The sequence below is a fragment of the Crinia signifera genome, chromosome 12, assembly GCF_055691185.1.
Source record: "Crinia signifera chromosome 12, ASM5569118v1, whole genome shotgun sequence".
Classification (NCBI taxonomy): Eukaryota; Metazoa; Chordata; class Amphibia; order Anura; family Myobatrachidae; genus Crinia; species Crinia signifera.
The window spans coordinates 34,951,309-34,976,008 of record NC_139228.1 but is presented as its reverse complement, the minus strand read 5'-3'; the positions used below and the strand labels follow the sequence as shown (position 1 = coordinate 34,976,008).

General features: G+C 43.9%; 1 protein-coding gene across 6 annotated transcripts in view; it reads right to left on the bottom strand.

The window, feature by feature from the left end:
* SYNE2 (spectrin repeat containing nuclear envelope protein 2) overlaps positions 1 to 24,700 on the bottom strand; it is a 351,025-nt gene that overhangs the window by 277,325 nt on the left and 49,000 nt on the right. For all 6 annotated transcript variants that reach the window (XM_083167027.1, XM_083167022.1, XM_083167024.1 and 3 more), the window contains exons 3-4: positions 1,953 to 2,014; positions 529 to 624 (exon numbers count right to left, since the gene is read on the bottom strand). In XM_083167027.1, the coding sequence (XP_083023153.1) occupies positions 529 to 624; positions 1,953 to 2,014 (158 nt within the window). The remainder of the gene's footprint in view (positions 1 to 528; positions 625 to 1,952; positions 2,015 to 24,700) is intronic.

Sequence of the window (24,700 nt, the reverse complement as noted above, 5' to 3'; positions counted from 1 at the left end):
TAAAGCCTCGGGTTTAGAACAAGCAGTGAGGTCCATGTAAATTGATGCCACCTTCTGCAAATGTAGCTGTTTTTGTTAAATATTTATAAACCCACTGGTCATACGATTATGAAAGTCTGCGAAAGATACGTGTGTGGTAGCCTAATAAGGTTATTATATTGAAAGGGATGGTACAAAAGGGGCTGCTTTGTTGAAACAACTCCTAAGAGCTAGGCTGCCTATCAAGCGGAGGTATTTTATGGGTGCATTTTAAATTTGTACATGATGTCCTCAATTAGTACATAGCAGAAGACTCGTCTAATTTAGGTACAGTACAAACACTCTTGTGGCTTGGTGTCCACAATCCACAGTGTAGGGAGGAGGAAAGTCTCTTTTACTTTACTCACTACACTGTATCAGCTGGAATACCATCCAACAACTTGGCCTCATTTCAGTAAACACCTTCCACAATGCTTATATGAGAATTAGGATATCACATAAATCAGAAGAACGTCACAAACAGGAAATAGGTGTATGGTTAGAAATTACCAGGACTTCACTGGAGAGAACTTCAAGCAAGTCCAGAAGAATGTGTCCATCTTGGAGATCAGTAAACAGGTCGTTTACTACTGAAGGCGGAGCATGCTGGAAAAGACACATTTTTAAACAGCAAAAAGGACAAAATCTACTTTATATGCTATTTGTTTTTTTTCATTCTGTATATCTACACACATACACCATACCTCCCAACAGTCCCGATTACAGTGGGACAGTCCCGATTATCAGGGCCTGTCCCGCTGTCCCTCCCGCGGTCGGCAGTGTCCCGCGGTGAGGGGGGCTGTTGGGAGTCCCCCCTGTCGGCTGCTAAGCAGCGGGGAATAATCGCTGTGCGCATGCGCACAGCGTCTACTCCCGCAGCCAGGGGGCTGGGGGCATGGCTAGAGGCTCACAGAGCCTCTGGGTCATACCCCCATAGCGGCAAAATGGGGGGCGTGGCCTTGCGGGGGAGCCGCGATTATAGGCCACGCCCCCTCAATTAGGCCACACCCCCGAAAAATTTGACCCGCCTTCGGTGCGCATCAGCTGTGTCCCGGGTCAGGCGCGAAGAAAGTTGTGAGGTATGCATACACAAACACACACACATTTACTATCCCTTATCCAGATATCCATTATCCAAATTATTCTGAAAACCAGAAAGTACCAGTTTTTTTAGTTTTGTTTTGCTAAAACCACTACTGGGGACATAGGGGGTATGCAATGCTCCACCGCTTTTCCCGACAGGGGGGGGAAATAGCGGCAGGTCCCTATGCAATGCCGTCTTTACCAGCAGCCTTGAAGAGGGATCACGGCAGAATGAGCCCGACTTCAGAAGCCGTTGTCGTGATCCCGGCCGAAGATCGACAATCCATGGCCGTTTAAGCGGACACGCCCACTTTTCGCAGATCTGCAGGCGGGACATTGAATCCCGCCTGCGGATTTGCTTTCGGGCAAAACATAAATGGGCCAGGGTCACGGCTGTCGGGAGGGATAGACAACCGTGATCCAGGATTGCATACCCCCCATAATCTGTAACAGACTACTGGGGACATGATCTGTAACTGGAACTAAATATGTGCAAGGACATGATTGCGTAGACAATTAGGACACAAACCTTGTTTTGAAACCTTGTTTCATGCACAAATAAAAGTATGTGTACTTCATGTGCTTGTGTAACATAAATGCAAAATACATCATTGAAATATAAAAATATTCCACAATAATCCATTATAAAAATTCTTCTGGTTCCGAACATTTAGGAGAACACACATGTAATATAATGTTTTATGAAAATAACTGTTTTCATGTAGTTGGTGTTGGCGCAGTATCTAGATATTTTCCTCTTTTGAAATACTTTGTGATCTTTGAATTTTCTGTGACTATTGCAAAGCATATTTATATGGAAGTTTGTTCCGGTCATTACAAATGATTCGTACCTTTGACAACTGGGAATTAATCCAGTTTGAGAAGGTTCTCTTCTGTGTACCCTCCTGTTCGGCTGTAGAACATAAAGGAAAATATTTGTAAAAATAACGTTCACATCTACACACACTGACTATCAAGTCAACAAATGAAATGCAGTGTTAAAAGTGGATTGCTCTAATAAGAAGTCATTTAACCTCCTATTGGCTGAATGGTGTCCCATGTGCAAGTCACATAACGAATTAACAGAATAATGACTCAATTAGCCAACAAAACACCTAACAGATAAAACTAGCACAAAACAGGAAGTAGAGTGTGGGAAAGCAATATAATAAAAAATGCATGGTGGCGAAGATCGATCTGGGAATCAGTGCCACCCATGAATGCATCCCCAAATAATTAGACACATGTATTTCAGGTGGTCCTTTCTAGGAATTTTATTTAGATACGGACTTCAACATACACATATCAAACAAATATGGTAATACAGTGGTTCTGAAGTACTGCAATCACTAATTCCAGAAACAGTAGTATCAAGCATGCCATAAACCAAGTTAAATAAGAAACCCATAACGGAGAACCAGAAGTAAAGTTTTATTATCTTGTCTGACCACGTCGGACCAACGATCTCATAAAATCCAGCAGAATGCAAGTGAGGAGACAACATATCAAAATAGGTGACTAATAGATAGATACAACTACCAACCAATCAGCTTCTGTCATTTTCAAAACACAGCCTGTAACATGGCAGGTACGAGCTGATTGGCTGGTACTTTCCATGGCTTAGTTGGTCTCCTCAGTAAGTATGAAATACAAACAGACCCAAAAAAAAAAAAAAAAATGTCTGAGTTTGGCCGGGAACACACACCTCTGGTGAACTCAGACAGGATTACATCCCATCGCTAGTCCCCTCTTTCCCTTTATTATGTCTATAGATGAACCTGGCTACAGTATGGGTCTGATAGGAGCAAAAAAAAAACTTTATACATGAAAAAAAACCTGTTGCAATGCAAGGGGTATAAATACATTAATAGCTTTGCATGCAGGATAAATAAGGTCCTTGTTTGCATGTAGCCCACAAATGCTGAACAGCTTTGTTTTCACGCTGATATAGGTGGGTATTCATTGCGTGCGCCAATATTTCTGACCGTTGGAAATATTGGCAGACACTTACTCAATGCATCGTTTTCAGCCACACTACAAGCCATGCAGATTAAACTTTTTAAAAAGTTGAATTTGCATTGTTGAAAATGGCCCTAGATCGTCAAATCTGCAGACATTTTCGACAATCCACGGGCATTCAAACTGCCAGAAATGTTTTGACAGTCGAAAAGCCCGTGGATCGGCGAAAACATCCACAGTCAAAAATCCAGCTGCCTTTTTCAACAATGCAGATTGAATACCAATGGTCGAATTGGAATCTATTTGCTACTGTCAGAATTGTTCACTCAATCGGAAAAGAGATTGACTACCCCCAAAGACTGGTGTTTGGACAGGCTCCTGCACTGAAACATGGTTCTACAAAGTTATAATATTCAAAATATAATATAAATAGATCAAAAACCTGGTTAGGTGTGAATATGAAGAACACTTTAATAAGAAATAACAGTAAAATAATTAAAAATTAGGAAAATTATTAAAATAATATGGACATATTATTTGTCCATATTATTTTAATAATTTTTAATTATTTTACTGTTCTTTCTTATTAAAGCGTTCTTCATATTCACACCTGACCAGGTTTTTGATCTATTTATATTATATTTTGAATATTATTTAGTGCTAGCACAATCGACCACTTCTTGTTTTTCCTGAGTTGAGGCAATGTTTGGTGCAAGATGCTAATGGCTCTGTATACAAGTAAAAGGATTTTGATATTTGCGATTTTGATACACAGCGAAGCAGAAGTAGAAGAACATTTGCAAATAAAAATAGTCTAATAAAAGCTGCATTCAAAATAGATTAAAAGGATGAGAGTCTGGATAGGGGAAGCAGGGATAGTAAGAGAACTACAACAGTCAATGCCAGAGCGTATGAATGCATATATTCAAGTTTTTAGGTATTTGTGCATAGTCTGCAATGGTTACAAACTAAGGACCGGATTCAGACCGGCACTTTGGGCTGCAAAAGTTCAGAGCCCAACGAACAGGTAGCTACCTCCCCACCGAACTCCCGCCCCAGCTGCGAATGCAGACAAATGGGGAAAGTCACTCACCATTGAATGATTTTCGCCTGCTCACAGCACTGCAGGGGGGGGGGGGGATGTTCTAACATCCGCACCCCAGCTCCACCCCCCTTCGCATTCTTAATTATCGCATATGCACTAACATATGCGATAATTATGACAAAGGACAGCTCTTGCGTAAAGAGCTGTTCTTTGCGGTGAGAGTCAGCGGGCGGGGCGGTGGGGGTCCGGTGCGGGGCGGCGGGGGATCACGTTAGAAGCCCATAGGCTTCTATGAGGCATCGCCAGATTTTCATTTTAATTTTCTTTTTCAATCAAAAATATGGTCGTTATCCACATATCAGGTAGGCGGGCTTCTATTAACCTGCTTAGCTTTTAACCAATTAACTGGATCGGTACATTACCTGACTTGGCAGTATAACATGTAACATATTGCCCCCAACATATGCTGCCTTTTCCCCGCCCCGCTCTGGAGCCCCCTGGCATCCCTGTCCCATATTACACTCCGGCATTGATGCGTTGGTCTCTGACTGCCAACATCACTGCCGGTATGGTGGCCAAGAATGCCTTGCAGCCGGCATTCTGTAGTACCCAGTGAAGCACAGTGCGGAGAGGGGAACAGAACATAAACTTATTAATCCTTAAGTCAGTCCAAAAAAACATAAAATGATAACTAATAAGCACCATGAAAAACTAATGTTGACCTTATTAATGTCGACAGTGAACTTATTGTGTCAACCTTTTGTTAAAATTGACCTTGTTTATGTCGACCATTTCAAGGAGTCAAGCCAGTCACTGTTGACCAGTGACTGTCCCCCTAGACATTGTCTACCATTTACACCGTAACCATGTAAACAATGGATCCATTTCCTGCACTTTATGAAACTCTGAGAAGCCTAAAAGGAAGTCCAAGGATACGATGTTTTTCTTATCTGTCACTGAGAAGAAGGAAGGAGCAAATATCGGCTTATACCAAAGACATTCCCAATCTCCAGAGTCCTAATGGTGCAGGAACGACTGCTGACCCAGATCGTATCTTCAGAGTCTCAGCCAGGGAAAGTGTTTGTTCTTTCAGCAATGCTAATAAACTTGCAAGGCAATTTAGTTTACTGATGCTTAGTTAAGTCAATATAGCTCCTGCCTGTATACACAGCTCATAATTAGCAATTTAATTGCACAGTAATGGGGCCTACACAAAGTGCGATTTCAGGGCATTTTCTAAGCAATCTGACTAGATGGCTTATAAAATGCCCCTACATCGCTCCATGTGTAGCGGCTATAGTGATGATCGTCCTTGCACGTCACTATCGCCTGACGACTAATATCCAGGATGCTGGATAAATCTAGTGCACTGGCCCTGACAGATCGATCTACATTGCTCAGAACGCTCAACAAGATCACCCCGTGTGAGGGCCAAATTAGGGGGGCTCAATTGCTGGGGAATCCATGCACCCGGTCGAATGAGTGCATCCTTGCGCTGACATATGTTACATTGACATGAACGTTGCACTATTAAACACTATTTATTTACAGTTTCTTATATAGCGCAGCAGATTCCGTTGCACTAGCCACATCCCATAACCTTCAGGCTTTGACCAGATAGTGATAAGAGAGGTAGGCTGGAAACTTGAAGCATAAAAAGCAGAGACAGCTGATTTTCTGTCTTCTTTCAACAAATTACTTTTCCCGCTCTTTTTGTTGAATCCACCAACCAAACACCATCAGTGTTTCCATTCTTAAAAAGATGCTGCAGGTCATTCATTCAGCCTCTTGATGATTTAGGGGCTGTTGCTAAGTTGGCCACATATTGACTCTACGCTATAGGTCACAGTTATACTTATGTATGACTCATCCACTAGTTTGTTGTGAAATACGCATAAAAAAAAAAAAAACCCACATGAAAAAAATCTCTCTAATAAAGAAAGTGAAGGCTGGGTGGACTCACCAGATGCCAGGTCCATTAACTAGTTAATAACAATCAATACATAAAAAAAAAAGGTACTTATATGTTAGCCGGGCGCCTGGCTATGCTACGCTGACAACGTAGCTTTGGCTACGTTGTCAGTGTACCCATTGCCAGGCGGCCAGCTAAGCAGCAGGCGGGAGGTGAGGCAGGAGTGACTCGGGAGGGTGGGCAGCGGTGACGCGATGCGGCCGCTGGGGGAGCATCACATGTTTTCCCGGCTCCCCCAGCGGCACTAGCCAGCCACCTTTGCCATCAATGGTTGCCATCAATTAGAAAAAGTGCAACTGACCATTGATGGTGTATAAGTATGCAATGGATGACCATCAATGTTTTTACACATCGACGGTCATCCAGGGATGGCGACATAGATGGTGGGAAACCATCTGGTTCTCCCCCCATCGATGTCAAAACTATTCGACATTGGCCATAAACCATCGATGTTTTGTAAACCATTGATGTAAAGGCCATCCCTAAGTGCTGGGACTGTCATGGTGGACCCACGGAGAGCATATCCTTACTATCCACGTCATATATCCACTATCCACGTGGGCGTGGAGTTAATTTTATAAAATGTGGAGAGCGCATCGAGCCCGAAGCGTGGCGAGTGCAACGATCCCCACACGGGGACGCGGATACGTCCGCGAGGGGATACACTCTCCACGCTTCGGGCTCGCCACACTTAATAACATTAACTCCACGCCGACGTGGATAGTGGAGGTATGACGTGGATAGTGGGGATATGAAACATTATGCATTATTGTAGCTCCAAATACGTAACTTACGTGTTACGTAGTTTATGCAACTAGCATAGTGGTGTATTGGTATTCTCAATACAACACTACGCAAACTACGAAACGGGTGCCCAACTAACATATAAGTACATAAAAAATTAACTACTCCTCACCTCTATGAGAGGAAGTACTGCTGCTGACCACTAGAGGCCAATCTATGGACCAAATTAATAGATTGTGTGGTAAAAGATGTAATTACCGAAAGTAAAAAATTTTTTTTGCAGGGACACTGATCTGTTGTTCCAAACTTGCTGGATGTGGAGAGAGAGGGAGCCGCGAAGACAGAGATTGGAGGTAGGAGCAGATATGGACTGGGGGTGGGGTGGAGAGTTTGTGGGCTAAAAACTATCACAGCTCAAAGTGAAAGTACATTGCAGAAGCTGTCATTATGCAGGTCTTTTAACTAGTATTTGACATAATTGATAACATTATAAAAGGTACTTGTGTATTATCACGGTGCCCGATTTAATGTAAATCGCATACTATTTATCGCCCGATTTTCTGACATTTCCTGCTGATTAGCATGCTATTCCATCCTTGCACCCCCCCACTATCCAAGTCAGCACGAAGCGTGGCGAGTGGCGACGGTACGCGTCCTCTGACCTATTCATACCACTACTATCCACGTCGGAGTGGAGTTGATTTTAGATAGTGTGGCGAGCGCAGCGCGCCCTGCGAGGGGACACGGAAAACATGTAATGTAATCCGCGTCCCCTCTCGGGGCTTGCTGCGCTCGCCACGCTTCAGGCTCTGTGGCTCGCCACACTATCTAAAATCAACTCCACGCCCACGTGGATAGTGGGGGTATGAAAAGGTTGGAGGACACGTACCGCTGCGCTCGCCACGCTTCGGGTTGGCATTGATAGTGGGGGTGGCGTTGACAATGGGGGTGCATTTAACATTGTAAGCACCCATCAGGGTGCTTGTACAATTAAAAATCCACTATATGGCATACAATGCTATGAGATGCAGTACGATGAACATCGTGGGCGCCGTTATAATACACAAATACCAAATGAACTCCACGCCGACGTGGATAGTGGTGTTATGAACAGGTAGGGAGGACGCGTACCGTGTCCGCTCGCCACACATCTGGCTGACTTGGATAGTGGGTGTGTGCAATGATGGAATAGCATGCAAATCGTCCGGAAACGTGGAAAATCGCATCCGATTTTTGCATGCGATTTGAGGCCGCCGTGATAATACACAAGTACCCATTATAAGCATCCCTGCCTTTTAATAATATAAATAAAATGATTTGAGAGGGTAATAGTTATTTTGGCCTGGAGTTTATGTGGTTTATACTCACTCAATGTACAACAGATGTAGATGGTCACAAACCTGTGCCATGTAATGTCTGACGTGACTGGGAGTCAGCACAGACTGCTCATTGTTTAGCAGTCTCCACCTTGTTGCAGTAAAGACTGTTGGAAGTTTTATCCCGGTTACGGAACAATCCCGGCGGATTATCATGGATTGCTCTAAATCAAAGATTTCTTGGTAACAATAGCCCTTTGTACACATCCAAGATGTGACAAGTAACAGAATCCCGGCAAAGTTCTAAAGCTACAAACACTTATTTCCCACACCTTAATTTTACAAGACAAATTATATGATTTAATAAAGATCTTTTAGGAATAGGTAATGTATCAAGAAACAATGTGGACTCTAATGATGATGCATGCATCAATGTGGGAACACGAATGTTCTGTACAACCAACATGACAATGCATTTCCCCCCGGAGCTAATGACTGCACGATGGATGACAAGAGTTCGAAACAGAACAGTTACCACTATGGTGATCCTGAACAGATCTAGGGGGAGAAGCAAACACGGGAGCACACTACATAATGATGGGGAACTATGGATGTTATACTGGTCCCCAATGAATATTGACCAAAGGAGGTGTGGTCCAGGAGGCTTAATGGGGCTCTCGTTGACTTGGGACGCCATCTGCACAAGCAGTACTGCAGCCTACTTACTAGACTTATGAAAGAATTGACCCATGAATGCTGAACATCCCAGTGTCTGCAGGTAGAACGCCATTCTGCCTATTTGTTTTCAGTCTGCAGCTGCTATCATTTGTATATAGACATACATCCACTCCAAAAAGATTCAATGCGAGTTACACACCCTCAACCCTCCCACTAGGTGGCACAGTGACCTGTGTCCATATGGTCACTGCCAAGTTAGCGGTCATGGAAAGAGCGGTCCGACTGATCTCAATGTGTGTACGCCTACTTCAGCACATGTACGGTTGTTGATTTATTTGCACTGCACATGCCAGGGGTGTAGCCAGAACTTTGTGGGCCCAATAGCAGCTTTTTGAATGCACCCCTGTCCAATGCATCCAACGAGACCCCTCTCCACAGCAGGTGCTCACTTTATGCCCCATAAAAGATCCCTAGTTCATTTTCCGAAACATAGTAGTAACCTAGTTAAAGTTATGACCCATAGTAGCATCCTAGATTACTTTATGAACCATTGTGGTGCCATAGTTCATGTTTTGTTACATTGTCAAACGGTCAGTACACATTATGCCGCAATATTCATTATGATATATAGTTTACCCATTTTCTACCACATTACAGTGCCACCAGTTCATATTAAGCCACACTACACGTAGAATGCTGAACTTCACAAGATGGACCCGCACACCTTCTTGCATCTTAATCAAGTCCAATGTCTTTTGAGGAACAGAGAAGAAAGTTGTTTCGATGCATCATACAAATAGGTCATAGATAGTAACAACCATAAGTAAGGGTAGTAAGATCTCATTGGTCATTTAACACAACGCATCAGAATACAGACTCCGATGTTACCCTCAGTATGGCAGCTACTAAATCTGACTTAATGGGATACAATGCAGTCTAAACGTTACACTAGTTCAAGATCGTTTCATGTGCGGTTCAGTGTTTTTTTTATTATATAATGCCGTTTGATCTAACGTCTAGAACAAAAACTATTACCTTCCCATTGACTATTGTTTAATTTGCTTTTTACAAGACAGTTTACTTATTATAATAGCTTTTGTTTGCTTTAGTTGTTTGATTTCGCATTTGTGGCTTTGATTTCATGCCTCATAAATTACATCATGTTTGCTTTAAGTCTGCTTAACCCCTTCCCGACATTTGACGTACATTTACGTCATGGTCGGGAAGTACTTCCCGACACATGGCGTAAATGTACGTCATGGCATTTAACTGTCACCGCGTCTATAGACGCGGTGACAGTTTCAACATGTCTGCTGTCCCTGACAGCAGACATGTCCGTGCATGCCCAGGGGGGGCTGCGATGCCGCCCCCCCGTCGGCGATCGCTGTGATTGGCTGTTCAGTGTGAACAGCCAATTACAGCGTTTTCCTGTGTCACCGGCGAATAACGTTCGCCGGTGACACGGGATCAGAGGTGATTGGTGCTGTAAAGTACAGCACCAATCACCGCGGGGTGTAAGGGTGACACTGGTGTCACCCCACCGCACCCGCCCGCCCCCAAAGGCCGTGATTGGTTCGTCGGACCGACGGACCAATCACAGCCAAGGAGGGGGATTTAAACTAACGGTGACTGCACTGCAGACGCCATTCCGGTCTGGAATAGCGTGCAGTGCGGTCACCGTACCTCCCTGCCGCCATACTGACCAGAACCTTGCTCCATAGCTTGCTCCATACTTACCTGATCGCTGCTTCATCACTGCTTCCTGGATCCTGTTACTACTTGTGCCTTCCTGTGAAATTGTGCTGCTGCAGTGTACTAGCTAGATAGATAGAGAGATAGAGAGATAGATAGAGAGATAGAGAGATAGAGAGATAGAGAGATAGAGAGAGATAGAGAGAGATAGAGAGAGATAGAGAGAGAGATAGTGTCAGAGAGTGCTGATCGCTGCTTCAACACTGCTTCCTGGATCCTGTTGCTACTTGTGCCTTCCTGTGAAATTGTGCTGCTGTAGTGTACTAGCTAGATAGAGAGATAGATAGAGAGATAGAGAGAGATAGAGAGAGATAGAGAGAGATAGAGAGAGAGATAGTGTCAGAGAGTGCTATATTTTGTGCTGCTGCAGTGTGATATAGTTATAGATAGAGAGAGAGAGATAGAGAGAGAGAGATAGATAGAGAGGCCTAGTGACAGAGTGCTATATTTTGTGCTGCTGCAGTGTGATAGTTATAGAGAGATAGAGAGAGATAGAGAGAGAGAGATAGAGAGAGATAGTGACAGATTGTGCTATATATTTTTGATATAACTGACTGCTGCCCCCTCCTTTTGTGCTGATCAGTATAAATTAACTGATCAGCAACTTTTTGGGGGCGCAGGTTTTTTTTTATATATAGATATACCTGTCAGTGCTGCTGCTGCAGTGTCATAGAGTGATAGATAGTGAGAGATAGAGAGATAGAGAGAGATAGTGACAGAGAGTGATAGAGAGTGCTAAATTTTTTGTCTGCTGCCCCCGCCTTTTGTGCTGATCACTATATCTGAGGTGATCAGCAACTTTTTTGGGGGTACAGAGGTTTTTTTTTTTTTATATATATACACCTGTCAGTTGCACCAAAGGTTGTGCACCTGCTGCACCTCACTGGTAATCAGTGTCGCATCACTGATCACCTTTTTTTTTTTTGTGTGTGTGCTGTGGGGTCTTTTTTTAATTTTTTTTTTACACACACTGTGATTTTGTGGGTGTCCTGTGGCCGCTGTGCGCTGATCAGTGACGTACATCACTGATCATCTTTTTCGGTACAGGGTTGATCTATATTTTTTTTTTTTTGATCAAATTCCTGTTGCCTTTGAGCGCTGTTCAGTGACAGACGTTACTGACCAACATCTGTGCTCAATTTTTGGCGCAGGACCTTTTTTTTTTTTTTAACCCCTTAAATTTTTTATTTTTAACCCCTTCATTTTTTTTTTTTTTATTGGTATAAAGTATTTTTTTTTTCTGCACCACATACACACTACACACTACATACCCCCCGGATTGAAATAAAGTTTGTACCCCCCCCTACACTATACACGTGTTGAAACATTTCACTACCAGTAACACAAAAATAAAAATGGCATCCCAAATGTCCTCCCAAATGTCCTCCCAAATGTCCTCCCAGTCATCCAGGAGAATGTATTCAGCGGAGGAGGCATATGCCCTGCTTGCTTCTGACTCTGACACAGCCAGTGATGCAAGCGGGGAATTTGAAGGTTTCGCCTTAAGCTCCTCTTCCTCCTCTGGTGATGAGGGACCCCCTCAAAGACGCCCCCGTAGAGCAGCTGAGACCCCCCCCCCCAATAATTGATCTCGTATGGACCCCACCACCAGACAATTTTGAGCCCCAGGTTCCTGAGTTTTTGGCCATGCCAGGAATCCAATTTGATTCCACAGGTCTCAGAGAAATTGACTTTTTCAAATTATTTTTCTCTGATGATTTTATAAATTTAATGGTGGACAAAACTAATTTATATGCCCAGCAGTTTATTGCTCAAAACCCCACGTCATCATTTGCTAGGTGGACCCCTGTAGATGCAGTAGAGATGATGACGTTTTGGGGTCTGGTGTTTCATATGGGCATAGTAAAAAAGCCAGAAATTAGGCAATATTGGAGTACAGATGTTCTGTACAGTACTCCATTTTACCGTATGGCCATGCCCCGGACTCGATTTGAGACAATTCTTAAATTTATACATTACACCGATAATGCACAGTGCCCACCCAGAGATGATCCCACCTTTGACCGGCTATTCAAAGTCAGGCCGGTCATTGATCATTTCAGTGCCAAATTTGAAGAGGTGTACATCCCTGAAAAATGTATTTGTATCGACGAGTCCCTTATACATTTTAAAGGAAGGGTTAAATTCCGCCAGTACCTTCCCAGTAAGAGGGCAAGGTATGGCATAAAAATGTACAAACTGTGTGAAAGCACCTCAGGGTACACCCACAGGTTTAGGGTTTATGAAGGGAAGGATTCAAGAATTGAACCGCCAGAATGCCCCCCCTCCCTCGTAGGTGTTAGTGGGAAAATTGTCTGGGATTTAGTGCACCCCTTCCTGGATAAAGGTTATCACCTCTATGTGGATAACTTTTACACCAGCATCCCCCTGTTTAAGGCCCTTGGTTCAAGAGGTACAGCAGCTTGCGGTACTGTGCGCAAGAACCAAAGAGGCCTCCCAAAAACGCACATTGCCCAAGTAATGAGAAGGGGTGAAAGCAGGGGAATATGCACCGAAAATATGTTGTTGGTCAAATATAAGGACAAGAGGGATGTCCTTATACTGACAACAATTCACGGAGACAGTACCACCTCCGTCCCTGTACGAGGTACCAGTACCCACACCTCAAAACCTAATTGTATCCTGGATTACAATAGGTACATGGGCGGAGTGGATCTTTAAGATCAGGTACTGAAGCCGTACAGTGCCCTGCGGAAAACAAAAATCTGGTACAAGAAGGTGGCCGTGTATATCATCCAGATGGCACTGTATAACGCTTACGTGCTATTCCGTTCTACCGGCCAGAGGGGGACATTTATGCACTTTCAAGAGGAAGTCATAAAGGGCCTAATATTTGGGAACCAGCAGGCAGAGGGCCCCAGTACTTCTAGTACTGGCCCCCGTATTGTACCAGGGCAGCATTTTCCTGATGAAATCCCCTCCACTGGAAAAAAGGGCAGGACACAAAAAAGGTGCAAAGTTTGCTATAAAAAGGGAATAAGAAAGCAAACTATTTTCCAGTGTGACACTTGCCCCGACAAACCCGGCCTATGTATAAAGGAGTGTTTTAAAATATACCACACATCTATGGAATATTAGGTTCATAATTTCACCGTGCTTCGGGGGTCTTGCTAATGCCACATAGCACCCACCATTCATTCCACCAGAATCTGAGCCGCAAAATCCAAAAATCACTCCTTCCCTTCTGAGTCCTGCCATGCACCCAACTGGTATTTTTTGGTCACATGTGAGGCATTGCCGTACTCGGGAGAAATTGGGGCACATATTTTGGGGTGCTTTGTCTCCTTCATTCCTTGTGAAAATGAAAAATTTTGAGCCAGAACTGCATTTTTGTGTAAAAAAATGTAATTTTTCATGTTCACTGCCCACTTGTATCAAAATTGGTGAAACCCCTGGGGGTTTGAAATGTACACTATACCCCTAGATGAATTCCCTGAGGGGTGTAGTTTGCAAAATGGGGTGACTTGTGGGGGGGTTCCACTGTATTGGTGCAACATAGCACCCACCATTCATTCCACCAGAATATGTGCTGCAAAATCCAAAAATCACTCCTTCCCTTCTGAGTCCTGCCATGCACCCAACTGGTATTTTTTGGTCACATGTGAGGCATTGCCGTACTCGGGAGAAATTGGGGCACAGATTTTGGGGTGCTTTTTCTCCTTCATACCTTCTGAAAATGAAAAATTTTGAGCCAGAACTGCATTTTTGTGTAAAAAATGTAATTTTTCATGTTCACTGCCCACTTGTATCAAAATTGGTGAAACCCCTGGGGGTTTGAAATGTACACTATACCCCTAGATGAATTCCCTGAGGGGTGTAGTTTGCAAAATGGGGTCACTTGTGGGGGGGTTCCACTGTATTGGTGCTTGGGGGGTCTTGCTAATGCGACATAGCACCCACCAAAATTCCACCAGAATCTGAGCTGCAAAATCCAAAAATCACTCCTTCCCTTTTGAGTCCTGCCATGCACCCAACTGGTATTTTTTGGTCACATGTGAGGCATTGCCGTACTCGGGAGAAATTGGGGCACAGATTTTGGGGTGCTTTTTCTCCTTCATACCTTCTGAAAATGAAAAATTTTGAGCCAGAACTGCATTTTTGTGTAAAAAATGTAATTTTTCATGTTCACTGCCCACTTGTATCAAAATTGGTGAAACCCCTGGGGGTTTGAAATGTACACTATACCCCTAGATGAATTCCCTGAGGGGTGTAGTTTGCAAAATGGGGTCACTTGTGGGGGGGTTCCACTGTATTGGTGCTTGGGGGGTCTTGCTAATGCGACATAGCACCCACCAAAATTCCACCAGAATCTGAGCCGCAAAATCCAAAAATCACTCCTTCCGTTCTGAGTCCTGCCATGCACCCAACTGGTATTTTTTGGTCACATGTGAGGCATTTCCGTACTCGGGAGAAATTGGGGCACATATTTTGGGGTGCTTTTTCTCCTTCATACCTTCTGAAAATGAAAAATTTTGAGCCAGAACTGCATTTTTGTGTAAAAAAATGTAATTTTTCATTTTCACTGCCCACTTGTATCAAAATTGGTGAAACCCCTGGGGGTTTGAAATGTACACTATACCCCTAGATGAATTCCCTGAGGGGTGTACTTTGCAAAATGGGGTGACTTGTGGGGGGGTTCCACTGTATTGGTGCAACATAGCACCCACCATTCATTCCACCAGAATCTGTGCTGCAAAATCCAAAAATCACTCCTTCCCTTCTGAGTCCTGCCATGCACCCAACTGGTATTTTTTGGTCACATGTGAGGCATTGCCGTACTCGGGAGAAATTGGGGCACAGATTTTGGGGTGCTTTTTCTCCTTCATACCTTCTGAAAATGAAAAATTTTGAGCCAGAACTGCATTTTTGTGTAAAAAAATGTAATTTTTCATTTTCACTGCCCACTTGTATCAAAATTGGTGAAACCCCTGGGGGTTTGAAATGTACACTATACCCCTAGATGAATTCCCTGAGGGGTGTAGTTTTCAAAATGGGGTGACTTGTGGGGGGGTTCCACTGTATTGGTGCTTGGGGGGTCTTGCTAATGCGACATAGCACCCACCAAAATTCCACCAGAATCTGAGCCGCAAAATCCAAAAATCACTCCTTCCGTTCTGAGTCCTGCCATGCACCCAACTGGTATTTTTTGGTCACATGTGAGGCATTGCCGTACTCGGGAGAAATTGGGGCACATATTTTGGGGTGCTTTTTCTCCTTCATACCTTCTGAAAATGAAAAATTTTGAGCCAGAACTGCATTTTTGTGTAAAAAAATGTAATTTTTCATTTTCACTGCCCACTTGTATCAAAATTGGTGAAACCCCTGGGGGTTTGAAATGTACACTATACCCCTAGATGAATTCCCTGAGGGGTGTAGTTTTCAAAATGGGGTGACTTGTGGGGGGGTTCCACTGTATTGGTGCTTGGGGGGTCTTGCTAATGCGACATAGCACCCACCAAAATTCCACCAGAATCTGAGCCGCAAAATCCAAAAATCACTCCTTCCGTTCTGAGTCCTGCCATGCACCCAACTGGTATTTTTTGGTCACATGTGAGGCATTGCCGTACTCGGGAGAAATTGGGGCACATATTTTGGGGTGCTTTTTCTCCTTCATACCTTCTGAAAATGAAAAATTTTGAGCCAGAACTGCATTTTTGTGTAAAAAAATGTAATTTTTCATTTTCACTGCCCACTTGTATCAAAATTGGTGAAACCCCTGGGGGTTTGAAATGTACACTATACCCATAGATGAATTCCCTGAGGGGTGTACTTTGCAAAATGGGGTGACTTGTGGGGGGGTTCCACTGTATTGGTGCAACATAGCACCCACCATTCATTCCACCAGAATCTGTGCTGCAAAATCCAAAAATCACTCCTTCCCTTCTGAGTCCTGCCATGCACCCAACTGGTATTTTTTGGTCACATGTGAGGCATTGCCGTACTCGGGAGAAATTGGGGCACAGATTTTGGGGTGCTTTTTCTCCTTCATACCTTCTGAAAATGAAAAATTTTGAGCCAGAACTGCATTTTTGTGTAAAAAAATGTAATTTTTCATTTTCACTGCCCACTTGTATCAAAATTGGTGAAACCCCTGGGGGTTTGAAATGTACACTATACCCCTAGATGAATTCCCTGAGGGGTGTAGTTTGCAAAATGGGGTGACTTGTGGGGGGGTTCCACTGTATTGGTGCTTGGGGGGTCTTGCTAATGCGACATAGCACCCACCAAAATTCCACCAGAATCTGAGCTGCAAAATCCAAAAATCACTCCTTCCCTTCTGAGTCCTGCCATGCACCCAACTGGTATTTTTTGGTCACATGTGAGGCATTGCCGTACTCGGGAGAAATTGGGGCACAGATTTTGGGGTGCTTTGTCTCCTTCATACCTTCTGAAAATGACAAATTTGGAGCCAGAACTGCATTTTTGTGTAAAAAAAATAATTTTTCATTTTCACTGCCCAGTTGTACCACAATTGGTGAAACCCCTGGGGGTTTGAAATGTACACTATACCCCTAGATGAATTCCCTGAGGGGTGTAGTTTGCAAAATGGGGTCACTTGTGGGGGGGTTCCTAACTTTTAGCATCTTATGGTGCCTTGAAACCTACATGGTGCCTAAAAAATAATCTCATAAAAAGGAGGCTCCAAAATCAAGTAGGTGCTCCTTCTATTATGAAGCCTGTGGTTTGGTCACCGTGCACACTAGGGCCACATATAGGATATTTATGAAAACAAAAGAATTGGGGGAATCAATTTTTAGTCACATTTCTCTAGTAAAATGTACTGTGTTCCTTATAAAAATGTATTAAAATTGCAAATCTGCAAAAAAAAAGAAATTTTGAAATTTCACCTACACTTTGTTTTAATTCCTGTGAAACACCTAAAGGGTTAACAAACTTCCAAAATGCTGTTTTGAATACTGTGAGGGGTGCAGTTTTTGAAATGGCATCATTTATGGGGGTGTCTCACATACAAGTCCCTCAAAGTTACATCAGAACTGAACTGGTCCCTAAAAAAATCAGTGTTTGAAATTTTCTTGAAAATTTGAGAATTTGCTATTCATATTGTAAGCCTCCTAGTGTCCCAAAAAATTAAAAGGAAGTTGAAATAATGATGTCAACATAAAGTAGACATATGGCCTATGTTAGTTATTCACTATTTTGAGTGGTAAGATTATTTGTCTCACAAGCAGAAAATTTAACATTTTGCAAATCACTAAATTTTCCATTTTTTCACGATATTTTGGTATTTTTCACAAAAAAACACAGACTGTATCGACCCAAATTTACCACTAATTTGAAGTACAATGTGTCACGAAAAAACAATCTCAAAATCACTGGGATAAGTAAAAGCAAAAAAAAGTTATCCCCACTTAAGTGAGACATGTCAGATTTGAAAAAAAGGGCTCTGTCAGGAACGCAAAAACTGGCTCTGTCAGGAAGGGGTTAAGGCCGCATGCTGATGCTAAAACATAAATCGCAGACCCCAGCCATGATTTACTGAACTATGACTTACAGAAATGGACAAAATAGTTCACTAGGACTCACACAAGAACCGGTTCGGCAGACAGTGTAGTAAATCTAAGTGATGGACACTTACCTAGGGCAAAACACTACTGTAATTGGTGACTATGCATTGACCAAGGGGATCGTCCTATTGCCTGCATGGGCTCAGGCAGGATTTTTTTTTGTTGGAAGCAAATTGCATTATACTTTACAGGTTTTTGGTAAAGGGACACGGATCATGTTATTAAAAATACAAAGTCCACCAGTGGCGGCTCGTACCTCATGGCAGTAAGGGGGCTGCCACTGGCCGTGATGCAGGCACACACACTCCCGCCGCTCCTCCCGGGCCCCGCCACAGGTGCTGTATTCCCAGCACCTGTACTCTGTACTGCACATGTGGCCAGCTTCTAGGTGTTTCTGCCCACAAAGAGGCATCCTGGAGGGAGGGAACACCTCCCAATAGGAGTGCCTTGGTGACTGGCAGGTCGGACTTCCAATAGGAAGTCACTGCCAGTCACAGAGAAGCCAGTGCAGACTCACAGACTACATCTGGCTTCACACAGTGGTAGATTATACCTGGGGGGGCTGCAGCCTTGCATCCCATAGGTAAAAACCACCACTGAAGTCCACACTTATTTCCCTGGTTATACCACATCAATGAGTCTGATACAACAGTAAGAGATTCTGTTGTGTAGGTCGACTTGTCGACAGTAAAAAAGGTTAAGTCATTAGGTCGACCACTATTGGTTGAAACACCCAAAAAGTCAACATGCATTAGGGTGACAGACAAAAGGTGGACACAATAAAAAAAAAAAAAAAATCGACATGGAAAAGGTTGACATGAGGTTTTTTTTTAGTTGACATGGACACAGTATAAGTGTATCGATTAGCTTGCCATGCTTCGGGCATGGTGCCTTGTTCGGCACAATATTATATTCCCCCTCCATGGCAATGTATGTACAAGTCCTTTTTGGAAAAAAAAAAATGCTAAAAAAATAAAACCCTTTTGTTGTGTCAACTTTTGGCCTGTCGACTAATAGTGGTCAACCTAATGACCGTCACCCTTTCTGTCGTCTATATCCTGAGATTCTGCTGCCTGCCCAGCATAAGGCTAGTCTGTATTACTTACCCCTGAACCTGGACCACCGGTGACTGAGTTCTATTCTTTATTGAACCATATATTAAATTGTAAATATTCTGTCACAAATAACTTGTTGCCAACCCTGTTCGATGTAAGTGACAGTTCAAGAATTAGACAAGTTTTTCTCATTTGTTCTGTCCTTAGAAATGTACAGCCCTGGAAATGTCACAAAATGAGGCACAGGTTGATTATCCCTTATCCAAATATCCGTTATTTAGTTATTTAAGAACAGTTTCTTATATAGCGGACACATATTCCGCAGCGCTTTACAGAGAATATTTGAACATTCACATCAGTCCCTGCCCCAGTGGAGCTTACACTCTATATTCCCTACCACATGTACACGCACACACAGACACTCTAGGGTTAATTTTGTTTGGAGACAATTAGCCTACCAGTATATTTTTGGATTGTGGGAGGAAACCGGAGTACCCGGAGGAAACCTACGCAAGTACGTGGAGAATATACAAACTCCGCACAGTTAAGCCATGACCTCATCGCTGTGAGGCAGTAATGCTAACCATTACACCATCCGTACTGCCAGATATACAAATTATTCAGAAAAGCATACATTCCAGAAAGTGAAAATAATAAATATTCTTGCTAAAAGCACTACTGGGGACATCTGTAACAGCAATTCTGAGGACATGATATGTAACTGGCACTACTGGGGACATGATATGTAACAGGCACTAACAACAACAACGATTGCTTGCCAAGCAAATTAAGTACCTGAAGAAGTACACAAACTTTGTGTCATGTTTTGAAGCCTTGTTTCATGCACAAATACAAATGTGTGTATTTCATGTGCTTGATGTGTTTGTACAACATAAATGCAAGATACATCATTGAAATCTAAAAATATTCTGAAATACGAATAATCCGTTATCCAAAATTCTTCTGGCCCCCGAGCATTTTGGATAAGGGATACTCAACCTGTACTAGAGCAATTGCAGATTATTTCTGGATAGCTTGCACATCAACGTATTAATATTACATTCTGTTAATATGTTATCTGAAGGCATTACCTCAACATGCATGATCTTGTGAAACAGCTGCTCATAAATATTGCACTGGAACACGTGGCTCCTATTCTAGTCCGCATCAGTCATAACACGTATAATATTTGCAAAGCAACTGATTATAATCTAGCAAAACTTGGGCCAAAACTCTTCAAATGCTGTAGGGATGATCAGCATCCAAATCTAATGTCCCCTACACACTGGGCGATTTCAGGGCATTTTCTAAGCGATCTCACTTGATCGCTTAGAAATTGCCCCTACATTGCTCCGTGTAGTGGCCATAGTGAAAGTGATGCACTGCCCCGCGCATCGCTATCGCCCGACATTTAATAACCAGCATGCTGCATATCATAACGGGGTTTTGACCACATTTTGTATAATGTTGATTTTAGCTTGAATGTGCACAATTGTTCTCTGTGGCCAATCAGAGCATTATAAATCAGTTACAGTACTAGACCAATGTATCACCACAAAATGACAGCACTAGAACCACAACAGATCATTAGCATTGGAAGGGGTTTCCAGTGGTAGAACAACACACAGCCATAGCCTAATGTAGGGCACACACCAGGACGACCCGCTCACGGTGCACATTGTGAGCGGGTCGTCAGTGGCTCGTCCGACCCGCTCACGGTGACGCGGGGGGGGGCACGACCCGCTCACGATGTGCACCGTGAGCGGGTCCGATCCGATGGCGACCCGCACCCGGCTGTATGGTCGTCATTGAGATCCTACCTGCAGCAGGTAGGATCTCAATAACGACCGACTGACCCGCGGGACCGCGCATCGGATCGGTATCGGTCCACACCAGGACAGAAAAGGGCCCAATCAGCACACAATCTACATCCAATTGGTCGGAATTGGATCTAGATTGAGGGGATCGGGCCCTAGTCGTCCTGGGGTGTACCAGGCATTAGTACATGTTACATCATATGTGCTCAAATTAACTTTAATATGGAATTTAACACAGCTAACAAAAACATTACAATATATATGCGGGGTTACACTGGGTTCTACAGACACTTTACAGCAACCATTGTATATTACAGGAACCCTGACAAGGCTGTATACTGTCCAGATCTTCTACATTAAGTAAAACAAATGCTTGCCTCAGGGCAGTGAAATATAAGTGAAAGGTGTGCTTCGGTTGTCATTTACCAAACGCCCTACAGGTCATTTTCACATTACTGTACACCTGAAAAACTGGATCTAAAAGAGCTGCGCAGAATCCAGATCAAGTATTTGGGGTGAAAAGGTTCCGCAAATGACAGGTATGGTGACAAGCAGCTGACAGTTCTAAAATCTAAGCGGTCATTGACTGGGCGAAAACAGGTTCTGTGGCTGGCGAGAAAATGCAGTATTAACCAAACGTGTGTTTTCAGGCAAAATTTATATTTTTTTATATTGGGGTGTGGGGGTTGCCTAAAGCTTTACCACAGGTAATTGGATAACCCCACGGTCTAGTCACTAGTTCATTTCTCTGCCTTATGATTACAATAGTCACACACACTTTCAAATCAGAATCTACAAATTGTTATCCTGCTACCATATTGATTCCACACATGTTTTAGATTAAGCAATTCCGCATAATCTTTAGGTCATACCCTCAATGTATGATGCAGAGTAATAAGTGAAAAATTTGCCACAAAAAGATCATTATTTTATTACAACTGTTCAGATAGGTCGTCCATTAGGATCCCCTGATTGTCTGTACACTGCCAGAGAACTTGTATAGCCTTTGGATTCTTGCACTTAAAGAGAGTTACCTGGTTTAATGCATGGGGAAGGTGACTAAAAATTGCATAGGTCCATGAAAGAAACCCGAAGCTTTACTTATACACATAGTAAAAACCTTGGATAACTGAATCTGCCCCTTTGTGCCTCATACCTCATTTGTGAGTAATACTTTGAAAGGCCGTAATCTGAATGGAGGGCAGAAAGACTCTTCCTTACACAGCGGACGAGTACATGAGAACTAGCATTTAGAAACAAGGAATTTGGTACTTACCGATAATTCCCTTACTCCGAGGCAGCAGGGGACACTGCAGTACTGACGTATGAGATAGAGTGGGTGCGTAGGAGGAGTCGGCACTTAAGTGAAAATTTCGTCTGTGGCTGGCTCCTCCCCCCTCTATCTCCCTCCAGACCCCAGTCTTAAAAAACGTGACCGAGAGAGGAAGGGGACAGGCAAAGCGGAACCACAGACTGGAAAACAAAGAATACTAGGTAAACACCTCAACCAACAGTCATGCATTCTAGAAACCAAACACTCAGATAAATAATACAATCTGTAAAAATACAGAACTAGCAGGACCCCCAAACAATCATGGCAGGATCGGGACTGCTAAACGGGACCAAAGCGCTGGGCGGGCGTGCAGTGTCCCCTGCTGCCTCGGAGAAAGGGAATTATCGGTAAGTACCAAATTCCTTGTTTCTCCTACCGCAGCAGGGGACACTGCAGTACTGACGTATGAGATGATACCAAAGCCACTACACCCGGGAGGGCGAGCGCTGAGGATCCTGTAAGACAGCTCTGCCAAAGGAAGAATCTTCCCTGGCAAACCTATCAAACTTGTAAAACCTAGCAAAGGTGTTGGAGCCTACCCACGTGGCAGCTCTACAAACCTGAGTCAGTGACACTCCCCTGGCAGCCGCCCAGGAAGTACTGACCGATCTGGTAGAATGGGCAGTGATATTTGGAGGAACCTGAACGCGGGCTTTTGCGTACGCTTCCTTAATAGTAAGGCACAACCACCTGGCCAGAGTCTGCTTCGACGCTGGCCAACCCTTCTTTTCTGCCCCAAACAAAACAAATAAAGATTCCGTCTTCCGAAAAGAAGCAGTCCTATCCACATAAATGCGTAAGGCTCTTACGACATCCAAATCCTCTGAAGACCCAGACAGGGCCGGAACCACGATCGGCTGGTTCACGTGGAAGGAAGAGACTACTTTGGGAAGGAATTTAGGATTAGTCCTTAGTTCTGCACGGTCTCTGTGAAAAACCAAGAAAGGAGGACGACAAAGCAGAGCCCCCAGCTCTGAAACCCTCCTGGCCGAAGCCAATGCCAAGAGCATCAGGGTCTTCCATGTTAACCATTTCAAGTCCACTGAATTCAGTGGTTCAAAAGACTCAGATTTGAGAAACTCCAACAGGAGCTCCAAATCCCAAGGCTCAGTCGGAGGAACAAACGGAGACTGCAACCGTAACGCTCCTTTAAGAAACGTTTGCACCTCCGAAATGAGTGCCAATTTTCTGTTGAAAAAAACAGACAAGGCGGAAATTTGGACCTTAATAGAACCTAACCGAAGGCCCTTGTCCAGACCTGCCTGAAGAAATTCCAAAAGGCGAGGCAGCTGAAAAACCGCTCTTTCCACCTTCTTCCTCTGACACCATGCCACATAAGACTTCCAAATACGATGATAATGCTTGGAAGTCACCTCCTTCCTAGCCCTGAGCATGGTGGGGATTACTGTCACTGGAATACCCCGCCTTTTTAACAGGTCGGCTTCAACAGCCACGCCGTCAAACGTAGCTGCGTCAAGCCTGGGTAGGCGAACGGTCCTTGCTGCAGCAGATCCTCCCTGAAAGGAAGACGCCATGGAACATCGGCTTGAAGAAGCTTCAGGTCCGAATACCAAGCCCTTCTCGGCCAATCTGGGGCTATTAGTATCACTGAAGCTGACCCTCTTTTTATCCGTTTGAGTACCTGTGCTAACAAGGGAAACGGAGGGAAGATGTAGATGAGGTCGAAATTCCAAGTGATCGAGAATGCATCCACCGCCCAGGCTCCCGGATCTCTCGATCTGGCACAGTAAAGAGGAAGTTGGGGATTCAGTCTGGACGCCATCATGTCGATCTGAGGAGTCCCCCACCGACGCGTGATGAGTTGGAAAACTTCCGGATTTAGGGTCCATTCTCCTGGATGGAAATCCTGGCGGCTTAAGTAGTCTGCCTGCCAGTTCTCCACTCCCGGAAGGAACACTGCTGTGAGATTGGACGCATAAGCTTCTGCCCATTGCAAAATTGGACGAACCTCCTTCATTGCTGCCCTGCTCTTCGTCCCGCCCTGACGGTTTATATAAGCAACCGCGGTCGCATTGTCCGACTGGATCATTATTGGCAGACCCCTGAGCAGGACTTGGGCCTGAAGGAGTGCCAACCTGATGGCCCTGAGCTCCAGAATATTTATCGATAACCTGGCCTCCTGGACAGACCAACGGCCCTGGAAAGTATAGCCCTGGGTCACAGCTCCCCAACCTCTCAGGCTGGCATCCGTTGTGAGAATAGTCCAAGTGCAGGGTCTGAAACTTCGGCCCTTCAAAAGATGAGAAGTTGAGAGCCACCAGTTCAGAGACAGACGCGCTTCCCTTGAAAGCAGAATTCTCTTGTGGATCTCCAAGTGGGACCCCGACCACTGGGACAGAAGATTTTCTTGGAAAGTTCTT